The sequence below is a fragment of the Amyelois transitella genome, chromosome 17 (genome assembly GCF_032362555.1).
Source record: "Amyelois transitella isolate CPQ chromosome 17, ilAmyTran1.1, whole genome shotgun sequence".
Lineage (NCBI taxonomy): Eukaryota > Metazoa > Arthropoda > Insecta > Lepidoptera > Pyralidae > Amyelois > Amyelois transitella.
Genome location: NC_083520.1, coordinates 2,365,803 through 2,386,499, shown reverse-complemented (window position 1 = coordinate 2,386,499; position 20,697 = coordinate 2,365,803). Strand labels below are relative to the sequence as shown.

At 36.8% G+C, this 20,697-nt stretch overlaps 2 protein-coding genes across 3 annotated transcripts in view; one reads left to right on the top strand and one right to left on the bottom strand.

The window, feature by feature from the left end:
- Positions 1-97: 97 nt before the first annotated feature.
- LOC106143362 (F-actin-capping protein subunit beta) lies at positions 98-5,209 on the bottom strand. Its single transcript, XM_013345421.2, has 6 exons — positions 5,044-5,209; positions 4,551-4,935; positions 3,983-4,182; positions 3,091-3,202; positions 2,026-2,172; positions 98-472 (listed from the first exon to the last, which is right to left on the bottom strand). Exons 1-5 carry the CDS (start codon positions 5,044-5,046, stop codon positions 2,045-2,047), a joined length of 828 nt encoding a protein of 275 aa, XP_013200875.1. The 5' UTR covers positions 5,047-5,209; the 3' UTR covers positions 98-472; positions 2,026-2,044.
- A 789-nt stretch (positions 5,210-5,998) lies between these two features.
- Positions 5,999-20,697, top strand: part of LOC106143412 (atypical protein kinase C) — a 219,639-nt gene continuing 204,940 nt past the window's right edge. The window contains exons 1-3 of one of the 2 annotated variants that reach the window (XM_013345487.2): positions 5,999-6,153; positions 7,250-7,435; positions 8,156-8,276. In XM_013345487.2, coding sequence (XP_013200941.1) covers positions 7,283-7,435; positions 8,156-8,276 — 274 coding nt within the window. In that variant the 5' untranslated portion in view covers positions 5,999-6,153; positions 7,250-7,282. Of the gene's footprint in view, positions 6,154-7,249; positions 7,436-8,155; positions 8,277-16,462; positions 16,589-20,697 lie in introns of those variants that run through there. The other variant, XM_013345486.2, reaches the window with a different exon arrangement.

Here is a 20,697-nt window from a genome sequence, read left to right as displayed (position 1 = left end):
TCTGTAAGTGAACATTTTAACAATGTCTTAATAATTTTAATGTCTGGCATGTTAGTTGACTTAAGCCCAACGCTCATTTACATGTGTAAATTTAGGGGAAATAATTGCCGCCATTTTGGTAAAAATAACGTTATGTCATTAAATTTATGTTCGTTTCCACAAAAAATAATACAATGTTGATTATTGAGAATGCAGCGTCCATTATTACTTAAAGCTTCTTGTTTCTAAGACTAAAACAGTACCTCAAAGAGAAATAATTTTTTACATCGGTAATTACAATCGAAAAAATATATTCTCATAAGTTTTCGTAATTCTTATACCTAGGAATTCAATTCTGAGCTTAAAATCTATTTGGAGTTACTTTTCGTTAATTTTGCTCGACTCGAAACAAATTTTAAACTCCCTTAAATTTAAAGACGCATTCGGTGGCTTCATTTTGAGTCGACCTACGTACCCCAAATCTCCACCTCATCTGAAATAAAAGTATAAGTTTTTAATAAAAAAACATGACCATAAATGAATTTTCTTGTATTAATTATGGCATATAAACCCTTGGCCGTACCACATTTAAATAAAAAACATACGTATGCTTATATGTATTACGTCTTTACCCCATCGAGGGGTAGATAGAACCAACAGTCTTGAAAATACTGAATGGTCACCTTTAGCTGTAGGGCTTAGTGATGGAATTAAGATGTGAATAGTGACAAGTTGCCAGCCCTAAGTTCATTAGCCTTTCCCTTAGTCCCTTTACAAGAGAGAAGAAAAGAAAATATGAGACAAATAAATAATACATACTCAGTGGTACAGTTGTAAGTTCTTTTTCTCTAGGGAGAAAAAAGGGCGCAATTGGAGCAAAAATTCTGTTTGCTATTGTGTAAAGATTGACTGACAGAGAATACTTTTAGCATTTAGTTTATACATGTTGTAGCTTAACGTCAGCAGGATGACAACATATATGTATATATTAATAAGCAGTGCCCGCGACTTCGTCCGCGTGAAATAGTTATTTTGGGCATCATTGAATAATTTTCCCCGTTTTTTTCACATTCTCATTTTTACTTAGTTGCAGCGTGATGTTATATAGCCTAATAGAACCATTAGTTCCTGAGATTAGCGTGTTCAAACAAAGAAATTCTTCAGCTTTATATTAGTATAGATTAAAACAATAATTAATCATGCCTCATTTTACCTGACCTGGGTTTGAACATGTGACTCAGACATCATCGGAGTGTGTTCTTTAGAGGTGATTATGGTAATAAGCCACACCCTCCCGTCTGCTAACGCAATTCAACATCTGTGACACTCTTTATTTTATTTTGATATTTTGTAGACATTTGACCTATGTATATAATTGCCTTGTCGATAGTCCGTCAGGCTATTTATTAAGTATTAACTTATCTTACTCCTCGTTAATTGTCACAATACTTAGCTACCAATACGTGTACCAATCGCAATAAAGATTTTTTTAAATGTCTTTATTTTGTACTAAAACAATCAAAATAACGATTTACTGGCACTTAGTGAAATGTGTGAAGTAAGATTTATTATCTGTCACATGACTGTGTTTTTCTTTAACCTGCGAGAAAGCGCTGGCCACAAACATCACTAAATATTTTTAAAAAATCGGTTCTCTGTAAAGTCGGTTTACTGACGATAGTACTCGTAGAACGTGACAACGTCTTAAGAAAATACTGATGGAATGGTAGCATTTAAAAAAAAAAATAATTTCATTTGTTTAATAGATTTGTATGTATACCTATAGAGAAGGAGGTATACGCTGCCGAAGGCGAAGGCCGATTGCATCTCTTTGTCGCTCGTTCCGCGCTCTCACTTGCACTTCAAGCCTTACATGGAACGCCTCAGAGCGAGGTAACGCCGCATGAGTCCTGTTTTTTTTTTATCTCAATCGAATTATAAGACGTTGTCACGTCAAATTCACGTAGTCTCTGCCTAGCCCTCCGGGAAAGAGGCGTGATTTTATGTATGTATGTATGTCACGTCAAAAAACACATCCATGCTCACCTTCCCCGCGACCCCTTGCTCAGTCGGCGCGCGCCACGTGACGCCTCTGCAGCGCGATGGCGAGGTCGTGCTGCAGCGCCGCCGTCCGCTGCGTCACGTCCGCGGACACCACGGACCGCAGGCCGTTCACTATGTCCTTGGTTTTACCTGGATGTTAGTGTTAGATGTTACATTATAGCCAAACTACAATAGAACCATTGATTATAGTGCCGTGTGATTCCCGGCACCAATACAAAAAAGAATAGGACCACTCGCATCTCTTTCCTATGGATGTCGTAAAAGGCGACTAAGGGATTAGGCTTACAAACTTGGGATTCTTCTTTAGGCGATGGGCTAGCAACCTGTCACTATTTGAATCTCAATTCTATCATTAAGCCAAATAGCTGAACGTGGCCATTCGGTCTTTTCAAGATTGTTGGCTCTGTCTACCCCGCAAGGGATATAGACGTGACTGTATGTATGTATGTACAATAGAACCATTATGTTATTCAGAGTATCGGACCGTGGACGCTACTTATGTTAGATTTTTTTTTGTTTAAGCTGGACATTACGTAGTGGTAAAGGATCGTTGACGATTTTTCGTCAACACAACTAGTTCAAACGTGTATGGTCGTTCGCAAACTGGTTGATAAAACAGAAAAATTTTCGACTAGTTCACGTTGATAGAAATGTAATTCATAAGTAAATGAATGCCAAGAAATGTAATTCATAAGTAAACTAGTCGACGTCGTCGGAAAATGTAAAACGCGTTAACGAACGCCTAGTCGCGTTGCGCGTTATTAGTACTTCAAAAAACAAGGCGTTAATGAGTAAACTAGTTTATCATTTAATTCATGAGGCTTTAAAAATGGCAGAATATTATAATGCGAAAATGTAATTATCTATGGAATTGACACTCCGAGGAGAAGAGCCACAAATCACAAGACTCCTACATTGTTTAGCTGTTTGGCTTCTTGTAGATTGGGAGAAATATCTCCAAAATAGGGTTACTGTAAGATAACTGAACACTGGAAAAACAAAATACATACAAACTACTTTTTCTATGTACCTCCATATGTCACTCACCAAAATAGATGTCATTAAGGGTGTTCCTAATCTTATTCTCCATATCCTCCACCATGCGGCCAATATTGATGATGTGAGGAGTCACATCGCTGACAGAGGAGTCCTGCTCAGCCTAAAATATAAGCATAAATAAATGATTTAGTATTAAAAGTAAGAAGAATTACATTAGGTCTTTTTTTACACATCAGGAGTGGGTGTACCCTCTAAGTGTAATAATACATCAAAGATATAATTTATTACGTCTATGATCCCTTACGGAGCAGAGGCAGGCAACAGTCTTGATAAGACTGAAAATCCAAATTCGGCTATTAAGCCTAAGATGGAAATAGAGATTGAAATAGTGACAGGTTGCTAGCCCATATCTTTCCCATGAATATATTAGGAAGGTTTAGAGACTAAAAGCCAAAATTTATTTAAAAACTATATTTATCAACTAACAAATATTATTTATAAATAAGACAGGTATAAAACACGTACATTACACTTTTATTTTATGTTGGACATTTTGAATTATGTTATAATGATCTATTTCAAGTGACTGAAAACCAATATGCGTTACATGTGCATTTAATACCTGTATAATTTTAAAGGAATAGGACCACTCCATCTCTTTCCCATGGATGTCGTAAAAGGCGACTAAGGGTTAGGCTTACAAACTTGGGATTCTTTTTTAGGCGATGGGCTAGCAACCTGTCACTATTTGAATCTCAATTATATCATTAAGCCAAATAGCTGAATGTGGCCATTCAGTCCTTTCAAGAGTGTTGGCTCTGTCTACCCCGCAAGGGATATAGACGTGAACATATGTATGTATGTATGTATAATTTTAAAGTATTATAATTCAACCCGTAATTTTAAAATCAGTTATAACTAACAACAGTATCAAAGTTACCTGTCTAGTCAAACTGCCTCCCAGATTCATAGTGCCGCTGCCTTCTTTATTGGTCTGAAGCCACAGCATGGCCGTTGAAGTCAGCTTATAGTGAGCGTTGCGTCCAGAACTCTTCTCCACTACCTCGACAACGTGTATGGAGTCCCAGCACCCTTTGATCTTCTGAGAGCCATCACCAGCTTTCTTTATCAATATTACTCCTGAAATTACATGCCTGTATTAAATGTATGTATGTATTTAAACTCTTCATTCATTCTCAAAAAAATTACTCTGGGCTCAGTCCTTCCAGATGTTATATACTAAAAATTATATTATTTGCCACTATCTGCACCCCACGGCTTCACTCCTGTAGGAATTTGGGGATAAAGAGTACTCAATTTCAGACATATCTCTAAAACTTTTTGCTTGTGTAATATCAGTAGGCAGCACCTTATAAAGGCACTATTTGGGAATCAAAAAAAATGCATATAAACAACAGTAATGTTATCAAGTCAGCAACAACTGATATCTTATCAGCTACTACTGAGAAAACTAAATAACACAATCACACTGGAAATGTTAAACAAACCTGCAAAGCCATGGTCCATATCCCAAAGGTAAACAGAGCTGACGCCACCCTCAAAATACATTTCTCTATACTGATCAAATGCATAATTTGCTTCAACTTCAAGCTTCCTTAGTTTTTCCGACGGCATTGAACCATCCTCTAACGGTGGGTCATATGTATTTGACCATGGTGACCTGTACGAGTCACCGTCACGGTTATAATCACATAACAGGTAATCCTTCCCTGTTGTGCGGTCTTGAGCGATCTTCAAAGGCTGGTCCACAGAAGACAAGAGATCCTCGCATAGACTTGGCACTAAATCAATCAAATCTGTTAAATTCTTCTCTATCTGTTGGGGCGGAAGCCTCCGCATTAGATCTAAAGCACAATCCATTTGCTGTTCAGTCTGAAACAAGTAAAGTAATGAAAATTACACGAAAGCCATTATTAGTCATCACAACAAACTGTGCTAGATTTCCTTCCGTGTCTTAAAACGATAGATTTTCCTTCTTACCATGTTTATGATTTGTTAGGTTATTAACCACTAAGTGCTATAATTTCTAATATTAAATTTAAAATATCTGAGTTAAATAACAAGAAACAGATTTCTCGATTCCTTTGAGCTATTTTTTGTCTGAAATTTATTTTTATTTGACAGTCCAGTGACAATTTGATTTTGACAACGGAACTGACAACAAAACGGAATTAAGATAAGTACGCGCATAAAGTAATGTAAACTCTTTGGGTACGGGCTTGTTCTTTAAATCCGAATCAAAACCTGGAAAATGGAGTTAATAGGTATGAAATCTAACTTCAAACAAAATTATGGCATGAACTGTCGAAAGGCAAAGAGAATATAACCACTACGTTTCCGATAGACGGATACGGTAAAACACTTCTAAACTTACGGGTACATTTGGATTGCATGAATGGATTGGTTTGAAAAGAGGCCTCTTTATAGCCTTTTAGCCTGAGTCTGTTTGAGACACTGAAATGTATTAACTACATTACAATGCTTATAAAGAGTATATAATCAGTGTAATGTAGTCAAGACATTATAAAAAGTATCCACTTAAGTAGAGTTCTGAATGAAAGTTTTTACTAAACAGTCTTTCAACGTTTCCATTGCGGGTATTCAATATTCTACTTGAAGAAGTAAATTTTGCGACAACTGGTAGAAAAGAATACTGATATTGGTTGTTGTTATAGATAGCACTATGTTAAAACACGTACTTGATTAAAAGTCAACCTATCTGTTACCTACTTACCTGAAAAAGAATGTAACGGAAACAGCTGGCAACGTCATTACATTTTCATTTTTAGGTTGCCTAAAACGGACGCCGGTATCATTATCTCTTTCGTTCTTTTGCACTTTTTAGTATGGTAGAAGAAGATAGAACTATAATTTGCTTTTTTGTCCAGTTGTTGTCACTGTCGCCTCCCTAGCCAATGTCATGTCATGTCAGTTTAATCAGCTTGTGTTTTGTCAAACTTTTGTTGATATTACTTTAAACGAAAACTATTGTGAATTATTTGCTTTCGCATTTTTATCAATGGGATTCTAACCTAATTTTGCTGTTACATTAAGTGCCTTCTTTGTGTGCCAAGTATTACATTCCAAAAGGTGTGTATCGCATTGTCTTTTCAAACAGGAATGATTCATTAAAAGGGAATGTTATTCGTGATTTAATACCGTGGCTCCTTTAACGGAGACCTAAACAGGAAGTAAACGGCTAATTGTTATCATCACAATGGTTATCCAGCCTCATTAATGGTCACGGTTGAGGTGTTACATTGAAATGTAGGTTATGATCAAATTATAAGCTATGGAAGCCTTAGAGAGTGCATAATCTATGCAATATGCACTGTTATTGATTTAATTTTAAAGCATAGTATGAATTTAACAATGTGCAATAATTTTTTTACAAAAAAGTGGTTATATCATACTATTTAATGAATTCTTCAATAACAACATTTTTATGACTGCTAATCAGAATCTGTCCTTTGTAGTTCAGTACCTAGGTATGTTACAGTTAGATCTCTTTTTGATATACAACTTCTTGGTTTCGCAGATAAAACTGTTAATAGAGATAATAACCAACCTTGCTTAGCTGCTAATCCTTAGTCTCTAACATGATTATCATGGGAGCATATTAGAGATTATTAGTTAGGTAGATGGATCATTTCATTTAGACCTATTTGAAGGTTAACAAGATTGACATCCCCTAAAAATGTTCCTAAGAGTAAAGCCTAGAGGCCGAAGTTTAAAACATATTTATGGCTCCATCTACCTAACAATCTGGAATACACTCCCATGGATGTCAGTTTGATATAGAACCAAAATATTTCTTCATTAAGCTGGTGAAAAAAAAATTTGAAAACATTTCTTTTTTTCTGTTCTAAAAAAAAATTATTTCTATTGACCAAGGCCTAATTAGAAATTAAAAATAAGTCAATTGGGCCAACATTGCTTACTACTTCAATAAAAACATATCAAATATTGTACTATGTCATGCTGTATATATTATAATATCATCATACATACATACATACATAAACTCACGCCTCTCATAATATCATCATCAATTTATTATATATACCAATGACACCTGAGTTGTTAGTATCTCATTGTCCATTATGATTTTAAATTTTGTTCATAAAATAATTAAGTTCTCCATCATGATTTACCATGTAACAGTTTGAAAACCTTTCAATTTCAGGTCTTTCCAAAACTATATAATTAAAACGGTGTCATGATGCCGGTAAGTCAAGACAACCACACCAATGATGTGCGGGTGAAGACGGTGTACAGTGGTGATGTGATGATCACGTACATCAAACATAACATCACGCTAGAAGAGTTTACGCAGGAGATGGTCGCTATATGTCGATTTCCACCAGATCAGGTATGATATAAGGTTTTCTTGATTTTTTAAACTTTCTTCAAACTATGATTTGGTTGTTCTGACTTGACGAAAAACAAAATTTCATGGAAACTTCTACAACTTAGAATCTACAATTTCGCAGCTAAACGTTATTGGCAAGTAATTAAAATCAATCTAAAAACTACATTTTGTACAGTTTGATATTTGAATACATGCAGGGCTATTCACTTATTATATCGATAGGACAAACATGTACCTAGATCAAATTAAGGATGTCCTGGTCAAAGGTCAGGTCAAGAGTACCAGGATCTGCTAAGCTTGCATGAAGAGATTATGAATGTTGATGAAGTGAAAGAATTATGCCAGGATTATGGCAAGTAGAAAGATATAGTCTTAACCAACCACTCAGGAGAGAGGCTTGTTATTATGTATGAGTAGGTAGGTATGTATGAATCATAGGTCTTAGCTCCCCTTCCAAAATCAACATGTTACAAGCATCAAAAAATTTAATAAAACCTATGCCATATCAATATTTGTGAACAACTCTACACTGCTTATCACGTGCGGGTTGTAAAAGTCAATTAAGGGAAGGCAAATAAAATTGGAATTCTTCTTTTAGGTTCAACCTATTTGACTCAGTTCCTGGTTATACAGCTGACAGAACACTCTTAGTCATTTAAAAGATATATATAACATATAATCATATATAACATAACAATAATAACCCACATTATCCTACAGGTGTTTACTATGAAATGGGTGGATGAGGAAGGTGATCCGTGCACCATATCGACTCAACTTGAGCTGGACGAAGCCCTACGTTTGTACGAGCTGAACCGGGACTCTGAGCTGACTGTTCATGGTGAGTGATAGGATAAAATTATCATAATTCTATTAAAGTAATGACATGACTCTAAAAAATCTTATGCGTGTCTAAATCTTTATTATAAAGCTTTCGTTGCCGAAGTATATGTTGGTGAAATTACTTATTATTTTTATTTGATTGGATTCTTTCGACAAGCGAAGCTAAGATGTATCAAAATTTTGTTAGTATATGTGAGGAATATAATTAAAAGAGTTGATATAGAAGCACATTTTGTTCATATAAATTTTTTTACTTATTTGTTTGTTTGTAATATCTTTATTGTATAGAAATTTACACAGTTAATAAGAAAATAGTAAATAAATAGTTATAAAAGAAACAAATCACTTGCAATGGCGCACTTATCCCATGCAGGGATCTCTTTCAGTCAACCGGCAAACAATAAAGGAAATAGATAATTCAGTAAAAAGCGGCAAATGACAGTTATTAGCAACAATATAATAATATTCTAACATAAATGCAGATAATAGACATATACCTATCCACTAAATATATATATGTATAAACTTATAAATAAATTAACTTATACGTGTAGTAAGTACAAAAGACACACCAAATCCGAACCTACTCTGAAAAATGATGTTTTATTCTAAGAGAGGAGTTTCGTCATGCTTTATTAGTTTAAAACCTTTTCACTAGATGGCGCCGCGTTGCGCTCCTAGATAACTTTTTGGTCAACAACATTGGGATATAAGTTCCAAGCAATAAACGTAACTAAACTAGTGACAGCTAAACGTGGCCTATCAGTCTTTTTAAGACAGTAGGCTCTGTCTTGTTAGAAACAAAGTATACACCCAGTTTATCGGATAGCCCAGATGCTAAACTGGAGATGTTAGTGGAAAATGACATGCTAGCTTTAAGCGAAAACATCCCTATGAAATACTTAGGTCAACGAGAACAAACCACCTATCAGGTTTTTTTTATCAATGTATGTTTATCAATACGGTGTCATCGACCGAAAATGTTAGGAAAACTCGACACAAGAGGTCGCGTCGCATTAACATAGATGAATAATTTATTATCAGATATATTATTTATTCCCAACTGTCGCCGCGGTTTCGGCTCTGATTACGAATAAAATGTTAAAAGCGCCGGATATGCTGAACTGAGCCTTATCTTACGTGCGGTTGGTGTGTTCCACTTAGAACCAAAACGGGGGATCGAATGTAACTTACTGCCAATTTTTCCAATTGACAATTTCGTTTTGAAAAGGACGAAGAAATTACAGGGTCTAATTATCTTGATTGGAGAAGAAAGAGTGAAAGTTTTATTTAACTAATTAAGATGGAAAACGTAATAGTGATATTAAAAACAGATATTGATGTGAATGCAGAAAACATGATGTCTGAAGCGTTGTATGTTTTTAGGAGCAATGAGAAATAGTCCGGAAAGGCTCTCTTAGCAGTTATATAGGTGAAATACATACATACATACATACATATAATCACGTCTATATCCCTTGCGGGGTAGACAGAGCCAACAGTCTTGTAAAGACTGATAGGCCACGTTCAGCTATTTGGCTTTAAGATAGAATTGAGATTCAAATAGTGACAGGTTGCTAGCCCATCGCCTAAAAGAGGAATCCCAAGTTTATAAGCCTATCCCTTAGTCGCCTTTTACGACATCCGTGGAAAAGAGATGGAGTGGTCCTATTCTTTTTTGTAATGGTGCCGGGAACCACACGGCAATTCAATAGGTGAAATAAAAGGTACTTTAAACCGAATACTTTGCATTGATGAGTGTGATTAAAGAAAAAGATGTATGCAAGGATCGTGTCAAGTATTATCTAAGATGTAGTCCCTCTGCCTATCATTTTGTAAAAGTCGTGATTTTACATTCTTTTATATCCATCCATCCAAATAATCACGTCTGTATCCCTTGCGGGGTAGACAGAGCCTTGAAGGACCGACAGGCCACGTTCAGCTGTTCGGCCTATTGATAGAATTGAGATTCAAATATTGACAGGTTGCTAGGCCGTCGCCTATAAGAAAAATCCCAAGTTTAAGTAAGCCTATCCCTTAGTCGCCTTTTACGACATCCATGGGAAAGAGATGAAGTGGTCCTATTCTTTTTTATATAGGCGCCGGCAATCACACGGCGCACAACATTCTTTGACGGTTTCCAAAAAGGTGCAAGGGGAATACAACTTGCCAGTTCCGATGACACCCTTGTATTTTGAACATTTTGTACACTTATCGGGAGCATTTTGCATATTACGCTCTTTCACTGTTTACTCGTTCGGCCGTTCCCCGAATTCCCGCTATAAAAACCTTATCTGCCCGCATTGCGAATCCGGTAGCTACCATTTCCATATTCACATTGGCATTTCAGACTGTACATACTTTGTTTTTTCTACAACTTATCCAGCGTGTGGTTCCCGGAACCAATAGAAAGAAGAATAGGACCACTCCATTTCTTTCCTATGGATGTCGTAAAAGGCGACTTAGGGATAGGCTTATAAAATTGCGATCCTTTTTTTTAGGTGATAGGCTAGCAACCTGTCACTATTTGGATCTCAATTCCATCATTATGCCGAGCAGCTGAACGTGGCCATTGAATCTTTTCGGGACTATTGGCTCTGCCTTCCCCGTAAGGGATATAGACGTGACTATATGTATTTATGTTTAAATGGTTTAATGTAACCAAAGAATTTAACGCGCACATAATTTCCTTTATCACAAGAACTATTGAGATATCGTCAACCATGAATCATTCGACGGCCTCTGTGGCGCAGCGATATTACGCTTGTCTGTGACATCGGAGGTCCTGGGTTCGAATCCCGGCCAGGGCATGATGAGAAACGAACTTTCTTTGATTGGTCTGGGTCTTGGATGTGTATCTTTATAAGTATTTATTATAAAATATAGTATCGTTGAGTTAGTATCTCGTAACACAAGTCTCGAACTTACTTCGAGGCTAACTCAATCAGTGTAATTTGTCCCGTATATATTTATTTATTTATTTTGTCATGTGTTTGTGTTGTATTATACCAACCACAGTCAGGTCGCGAAATAGAAAATCTACAAAAAAATACATTTAAAATTGACGGTGGATTCTCAACTCCAAAGGAGTCGCGGCTTCGGGTATAATTTCAAGGGTTGCGGCATAATTTTCACTTTGCAACTACATTTGTATTTACTACATCGGTTTAAGTTATCTCTCTATACATAGAAGAAGTTAAACCATAAACGGCAATAACATTTAGTTCCGAAGTAAAACCGAACTACTAAATATCGAGTATAATTCGATAGCGCATCCTAGTATTCAGGAGGCGACCGCCTGAAGTTGGCGCACGCCCGTAACATTGGGTAAATAAAACCGAAGCGGCCCAAACTTGTATGCAAACATGTGCGGAGGAACTTGCTCTAATAAAGAACAAACACTGCGTCGCTTTGGCGCCCAACGTGTGACGCCGGTTCGTACAGTTGTCGCTTCGCCACCGCGCAATTAGGGATATTTTAATTAACTTTGCGAATGTTATGAACGCCAATTCTGAATCCTATTTTGTTAATTGAATACGTGGCCCGCTCTCGGATGGCATTGTCTTTGTTTGTTTAATACCAACCATTTAATACGCCCCTTTGCCTGTCGATTGCCGCCATTCGATGTGTGCTGTTTGTCTGGATTCTAACCGGCTAATGGAATTTGGAAATTGAATGAATGAGTTTGATCATACATGCGGAAATGAGGTTTCATTGCCTTTTAGTGATGTCTTTCGTTTAGCTCTGTAGTGCTTGTTAATCATGATTTATCAGTTGAACGAACGAAATAAGTAGGTATGTATTAATGGGACACTTTGATGAAGCGAACGAAGCCGCAAGCGAAAGTAGTACTACAATAAATGTTTGAGTCGATAACTTACAACTTTAACGCTTCCTTTCATAACGTAGCTTCCTTCTGAAGGAAGTCTTCGCTATGATATGAGACCGCAACACTCAGCGCCGTGTGGCTCTATATAATTAATCTATGTTGTACATACAGCATAAAATTATCATATACAAAGAATATTGTAATGTGTTACTTAAGAATATATGTATTTCACATGGCATTCTACGTAACACTATCATATGATACAGCAAAACTCAGCGCCGTGTGGCTATTTTTAATTTATCTAGGTATGTTGTACAGGCAACATAACATAATCATATACAAAGAATATTCTAACGTTATTATAGGACCAGTCCACGGATGTTTTAAATGCGACTAAGGTAATAAGCGCATCTAGTGTAACTGCTATGCTTGTTTGTACGAAGAAAATAAATGCTTCCCTTCACTTGTAGACTGTAAAAGTAAATAGCTTGGTTTAGGCTCATTTTAGGCTAGTTTTAAGGCTAGCAACTATTCACTATTTGAATCCCAAGTCCATTAAACGTAGCTTACGTCCTTTCACGACTATTGGTTCTGCCTACCCCGTAAGGGATGGATAAATAAACAATGGTATCGTGCTGTCGTCTGTACCATCGCTTACACGCTCCTTCGCGGGGATATTAAATTCATACTTCGGCACTCCTTGGAACTAGTTGCGTCAAGTTAAAGATGTTTCCTAACTTCGTTTAACATGGTATAGGATAGTCAACTGTGTATAATTTTTTAACATCAATACTAGCGATGGCTTCCGGCTTCGCTTCCATGTGAATTAGGTAGCCTTAGGTCTTGTCCACCTTAGTCCACCGCTAATAGTTAGCTTTTAAATTTAAGAAAAAGTTAAATTTATAAAAAAGGGCCTTGATTCGTCCAAATTTGTTACAAACATTTTCTTTTGCAATTTTATTACTAGTTTGATCAAGTTTAATAGTATGATTGTAGCTACATTAGATGAAATACATACATACATAAACTCACGCCTCTTTCCCGGAGGGGTAGGCAGAGACTACCTCTTTCCACTTGCCACGATCCCTGCATACTTCCTTTGCTTCATCCACATTCATAACTCTCTTCATGCAAGCTCGGCGGTTTCGGGCACTTTTGACCTGACCCTTCACCAGGACGTCCTTAATTTGATCAAGATATGTTCGTCTAGGTCTTCCCACCCCGACCTTTCCCTCCACACTCTCCTTGTATATCTGCTTAGTCAACCTGTTTTCATTCATCCTCTCCACATGACCGAACCATCTCAACATACCCTTTTCTATTCCTGTAACTACATCTTCTTTCACATCACAACATTCCCTTATCACGCTGTTATTTCAACAAGTTCTATTATTAAATTTATGCTAGTGTAAAAAAAACGCCAAATATATAATGTGTTTTAAGGAATGATATCCCAAACTAAGTAACTACTTATGACTATAAAAAAACATATTCTTACGTACCTATTACATACATGCATTAACTTGGGATTCCTCTTGTAAGCGATGGGCTGGCAAATCTGTCACATTTGAATCTCAATGCCATCATAAAGACATAACCTAAACGTGGCCTTTCAGTATTTTCAAGACTGTTGTCTCTCTCTACCCCGGATGGGATATAGACGTGACTATATGGTCATGTGAATATTTTGCCACATTTTTTCGGAAATATCGAATGGGTTAAAAGGTTCTTATTTTATTTCATAATATTCAAATATATAGTAACATAACTTCCATATTCTTAAATATATAATCATATTGATTTAATGCCAATCTAAGGTCTGCCGCGCCGATGGATGCATGGCTAGGGGCGAGCCTAGTCTCGAGCGTGCCACTTCCGCCATGGGGTTGGGCGACCCCCAGGTAATGGCTAGCCTTACCCTGGCATGCGGGGCTCTGCTGGGGCGGACAAAATTGTTCCCTTGCGTCTCGTGGGAATCGCATGGATGCAAATTTTTTGAAAGAGCACCTAAATGGCGGCGATGGTGTCCGCACCCCATCACGTCTCGTTGTCGGCGGGAGCGGTATGCGGTCTAGATGAAATACCTTATGTACTTTAGTGCTGATCCTGGCACTATGATCATATAAAGTCGAAATACTTCAGAATTTAACGATTGATAATTAATAGACTTAAAAGCGGCTGGAGCCGCCGGCGTCTTCTAGTTTCTTTATATATTTATTCAACAAATATACCTAAGTAAGATTCAACTTTTATCTACTTTTTTATGGCGCTATAGGCGGGGTAGACAGAGCCAACAGTCTTGAAAAGACATAGGTAGTAAGCATTAATATTTACAATTACATAGTTTCCGTTACAATGCCACTACAGCACATTCGGAGATAACATTATTCATGTATACGTAATGATATTCATGAGTTTGCGATGCCGAAAAACGTAGTCATATTTGTTTCCGAAATTTATGTGGCGTGATGTCTTCGTATACGTGACGAGGAATGACAATGGAGTCTGAGGTCTCGGAATTAAATCAGCGTACGAGTGATTTTGTTGGAATAAGCAAAGCTGGTAGGTATCGTACTAAAGAAAGTTTCTATTATATATAAGAAAAATCAATCTAATCTTGAAGCGTCGCTTATTATTTTTGGGGTTCTTAAAATAAAAAATAGAACGGAGCTATTTTTGAATAAAATTTGACTATAATTAGAAAATCGAAAAAAAAAAAACAATCGGACGCGTGCATTGCGTCAATGCGGCACAAAGGAGGATGGATAGGAGCTTCAACAATTGGCCTGTTTTGGTCAAATATAGGGTATATATGTAATATAGAAGTCACACGCAGAATTATAGTAGTAAATACAAGAGTAGGTACTCCCGCTACTGCGCGTATAAAGCGAAAAATCCCGTTAATTTCCCTTCCCGCGGGAATTTTGGGAAACTTATAGCACCTCTAAACCACATAATTAAATAACACCTAGGTACATGTAAATTTCAAATTCAGTGAGGGTTCGGGCTATAATATCTTGCTAGATTATTATCACTTTTACGTTATAAAATAAAATATTTCTACCTTCTTATTGTTAATAGCATAATGATTATAGCTAAAAATCATCGTTTTTATACTTTTTCAGTACAAAAAGATCGCTGATTTATGACCATTTCGAGTTGCTGCAGCTCATCTGTGTTGTTAGTTTTAAGGATTTGTTATTGTTATATTTGATTTATATTTGCATTGTCGAATTGACATTTTATCTATATACCTATCCACTGTAGGTACCTATTTTTCTACATCTCTCTATCTCATACCGCTTTACTTTTTAAGATTTAAAAGATTTTTGCCCGCATTAAGTTCTCAGCCTGTTGTTAGTCGTCTAACACTTTAAGCATCAACTTCAAAACTAGCTTAAAGTTCAACGGTTTGTCTTGAATCGGCCTAGATAACTCTGAAATAGATCAGTTTCCAGAGAAACATAAATCTCAATGTAGTAGTAACATAACACTATATTGGTAGGTCGGCCAACGTCCCCTGTCCCGTTCCTGTGACGTCACGCCTTCAATTTACGTTCATCATAAAAATTATGATCCGGTTTCTACCAGTTAATGTTCACGTCGTCGCCGGCTGAAAGTGTTGAGTTTATTTGTATGTATGTATCTTATTGGATATGTCGTCCATTGGTTGACCTCCATCTACGTTTCATAGACATTCAAAACTGCCAATCATCTCATAGATGAAGAGAGAATCGTAAATAAAATTTATTCTTCAATAGACATGATTATCTCGATTCGCCAAATCTTTTATTACGCGGACTGCTAAAATATAGAATTCCCCTTCCTGCGTCTCTGTTCCCTCTTATACTCGTATTAACAATGCATAAATAAATTTGGGATTCTTCTTTTGGTGGTGGGCTAGCAACCTTAACCAGAATTTTTATTATTAAGCCATACAGCTGAACGTGGTCATTATTATATTTGCTGGACTGTTGGCTCTGTCTACTCCTTAAAGGATAAAAAATGTGATATTATGTGATTTCAAGCTTGCGTGTCCCATTTTAAACCGCGTCTTTGTTTATCGCAGTTTGAGGTCAACGCAGTCAAATTTCCAATAAAAACGATAAAGTTTTTCCATAAAGCATTTGCCAATTTTAACTGCAACTGCAAGGCATATCGTGGCATCAGCGTACGTTATGTTATGTACATTTTTTGATCATCGATTCGGTTCATTGTTCGGCGAATGTCTGCCGTCGATTATTGTCATTTCGATGATCAAGCGGCGGGGCCGTGACGGCCTGGCTAATTGAGAGTACGCCGGCTGCGCGCGCGCATAGGAAACAGTGGCATTGTGAAAATCAGTGCGCGCACGCGTGTTTTTCGCGCAGCTGATCGCATCGCCGTTCGAATTTCGAAACTCACCGTGTGTTGTGTGCCAGTGTTTATTGTGTACAATGGAGTTGTTTTTTGTGGCCGGCGCAGTAAGACAAACGTCTAAGGTGCATTTTTGTGTTTGTTTTCGACTCGCTTTTTCTTGTTTATCTCGATGATTGCCGGTAATGTTGACCCACATCAGGTCCCAGTTGGCAAGGTGTTTCGAAATTTAGCCTGTGTATTTACTGGCCTTTTGGCGATAAGCGGATCGGGTCCTTCGTATAGCGCACGTGTGTCGGCTGTCATGCCCCGGCATGTTTCCGTATAACAATCATCGCCGTTCAATTGTATATGTATTGAATTCCTCCTATATTGGAAACATACGTGAGCTATCTCGTTAGCACAAAGGCTTCGTTCTGCGTTATCTGCTAAGAACAGAGACTCTTGTTGCATTAAAAGATAGCAGTCTCCATGTAATTCTAATAAACATTACGGTCGGTAAAACTGCAATAAAAAATCTCGGTAGTTTGGACCAAATAGAGCACGTTAGCGGTCAGCGACTTATTGGACACAGTCGTTTCGTTTTTTAAAGTTTGTGACAGTTTTCTACCCGAATGTACTGAAGATGCGGAAATTAGCATAATTCGTGACCGAATTTCGACCTTATACGGTGCATACAAAGAATGTTTAAGCGTGTTTTTGGTGTACACAAAAGCGATGTCTGCACAGATGTGTATGATGGTCGGTATTTTCCTTGAAGGTACTATCGCTGTCATAAGTGAAGGGCGCATCTCAAAATGATGATTATCTTGGACGTTTATCTATAATATATAATAAATATTAATTGTAAAATAAAGTATCGTTCAGTTAGTATCTTGTAACACGAGTCTCGAACTTACTCCGAGGCTTACTCAATCTGTGTGTAATTTGTCCTGTATATATTTATTTATTTTGGGAAATCACTTTTCACATGACATTATCATATCTTCTTTCTCAAAAATATGGAGAATTTACAGATTTTTCTATCACTGGACAGTAAAAATATGATACGGTAAATGTATTGATTTTAAATTTACTTAATCAGTGTATATGATCCACATTTAGGTGTATAATTAAGAAAACTAAATAACTTGTTTTTTGCTCAATCTTCCTACGGAAAATTGTTTATGGAGGTACTTAACAACGTGTACGAAGATTATTTTGATAGGCCAATAGCCCCTACGGTCTTCAGCCTTGATCTCAGGATTCTTGGTGAGTCATAGCGACTACACTCGTGGTTCGCTAAAATATATACATAAGCTACTTATATCTTTATAATGTGCCGTGTGGTTCCCGGCATATGGGGTGGGCAGAGACGTATTGAAAAGACTGTAGGGCCACGTTTGGGTGTATGGCTACATGATGATCTGAGATTTAAGTAGGGGCAGATTGCTAGACTATAATATATAATCATTATAACTAATTATAATAAAAAAAATATATTATCTAAGTACCTATTATAAAAAACATATTTTTTGTGTGGTCAATTTCGTTATTGTCCCTACTTCACAGGAGGTACGTGGTACGGTACATTTTATGAACTAAAAATATTTCTTCTAATTGGTATGTTTGTCTTTTAAGTTAATAACCTATAACCTTACAAAGTTGCATGTTTCATATACATACTTACAAATGTTGCCATAAAGATTAAAACAAATAAAAATACCTATAAGTCTCGCATTTATTCTAGGGTTAGTCAAAGATTTGTCCGGTGTTATATTTATTTGTTTTAAATGTTTTGTCATTTTGCGTGTTCAAATTGAAGTGGCTGTTACCCTGGTTTTTCATTGTGATACTATTCAGGGCACTAAATACTGTGTAGACAGAGTCAAAATCTCGAAAATACCGAACCATGAAACTGACCTGAACTGACGATCAGCTACATGGCTGGAAAATATTAGTTAAATTAAACAAATTAAAATATTATTCAAGCCTGTTCCACGTTAGTTAAGATTCACATTTATCTTCATGCTGAAATGTGTAAATATTTGGTAAGCAATTAATATCTGCATTGTCGGACGGTTTATCTTTGACGTTAACCAAGCCACGCCAAATAACTTCGTACAGTGTATTGTTTTGAATTCGTTTTGGCTTGTGTAATTTAACATTCCTATCGTGTTTTAGTTTGCAAATTTCAGACGTGCATAAAATTGAATCTTCGCATGTTTTTCATCGGTTTTCTTATAAAATTAAGAAGTGAGTACATCTACTTATTTCTAAAGCATACGTTCAATATTATTCGTTTAAGCTCTAACAATGTCCCAACAGCGTGAATACAAAGGTTTATTTTCGTCATTTAGAATTTGGGTAGAGAATATTCATTTTTAAAACTTACGACATTCCGAATGGTCCCGGACGTTTGGCAACCCTAGCTATAGTCATTTAACCCATTCATATTTGTATAGATTGCCTGTATTACACAAGTACTAATACGGTAATACAATATCATTATTTATTACGTATCAATATTACCAAATCGTATCTCAGTATCAATTGCAACATTTTGCAGCCGAGAACTTTCACCCAAGGCCGTAAACTCCGGTTCATGCATAACTGCGCACACGGCTATTTGTGTCACTCTTATTCACAAGTGATTGGGTATTGTAAGAAAGAGATAAATATAATTCTGTTAATGCAGTGTTGAGTGAAAGTATTTGTCGCGAAGTTGGTGATGCAGGACGAGGTCTTATAAGGTACGGAATGTTATTCTTGTACATCTTTGAATATCTTTTAAATCTTTATTCGTTGCGATGTTCATTTTTATGTCGGAGGAATCCGCGTATCGGAAGATCAGATGAGTCGATCTCTCCTCGATGTCTCTAATATTTTAACCAGGACATGGCGGTCATAAATTTTATGTACACGGAAAATAACATCTTTGTATCACGGCCTCTGTGGCGTAGCGGTAGTGTGCTTGCCAGGGCAGGCCAGGGCATGATGAGAAAAGAATTTTCTCTGATTGGCCTGGGTCTTAGATGTTTATCTATATAAGTATTTATTGTAAAATATAGTATCGTATGGCGGATCGTGGGTATGGTCAATATTTCGTAACACATGTCTCGAACTTACTTCGAGGCTAACTCAATCTGTGTAATCAGTCCCGTATACATATATGTATTTATTTATTTGTATCACAGACACGCATCAACCCAATGTTAAGTTCACCATAAGAGTAGGTATGTTAAGTTTACCATGATGGATATCTGCGCAGCAAGTACCAAAGCCTCTAACGAGTCCAGCTATAATAAAGATAGTATTGAATGTGGATGAATCCATACATATAATCACGTCTATTTCCCTTGTGGGAAAGACAGAGCTAACAATCTTGAAAATACTTTAGATCACGTTCAGCTTATGGCTTAATGATTGAATTGAGATTCAAATAGTGACAGGTTGCTAGCCCTAGAAGAATCCCAAGTTTATAAGCATTGGCGTGGTTTGCCTATAGATGTAGTAAATGGCGACTAAGTGACGCCCTTAGTCGCTTTTAAGACAATCTATAAGTAATATATGGAGTAATCCTATTAAGTGTGGCGAACCACACGGTAATCTTTATTGTAGTAGCAAAATTTATAGTAGTAGAAGTAGTTGGCTCTGTCTACCCCGCGAGGGATATAGACATGACTTTATGTATGTATGTAGTAGAAAAATCTTGACACGCTCGGCATACAGATGCGTATCTAGGCAGATCTATATCTGTGGTAAACACAGATTCGTTACACCTGGCCTATAAAACGGTTCGAACACACGACACGATTGCCTCGGTAACCGATAGCGAGTTGCCGAGTTATGGCGAACAATAGGAACGGACACATTGTGTTATGATATCCACGCTCTGCAACGGAGATATTACGAGTGTTGTGTAAGTAAATCTATATAGGATTGCAGTTTTCTACACATGAGTTTTTCTACGTATGTTAGTACATAAAATAACGCCTCTTTCCCGAAGTGTGTTTCCCGGCAACAATACAAAAAAGAATAGGACCACTCCATCTCATCACCTCGTCACCATATGTATGTATGTTCCCGAAGGGGTAGTAGGTAGAGTCTATGTATTTTCATAATAGCCACGCACGTCGATCATCCACATTCATAACTGTCTTCATGCAAGCTCAAGGGTTTATGCCAATCTTGATATGACCTTTCGCCAGCCTATAGGATTCGTTTGCGTTTTTTCACATGTGATTTTCTAAAA

Coding starts and splice junctions, on each gene's coding strand:
- LOC106143362 (XM_013345421.2), bottom strand. Junction 4,183..4,550: donor TATGGACCATGGCTTTGCAG/GTTTGTTTAACA, acceptor ATGTAATTTCAG/GAGTAATATTGATAAAGAAA. Junction 3,203..3,982: donor GAGGCAGTTTGACTAGACAG/GTAACTTTGATA, acceptor CTTATATTTTAG/GCTGAGCAGGACTCCTCTGT.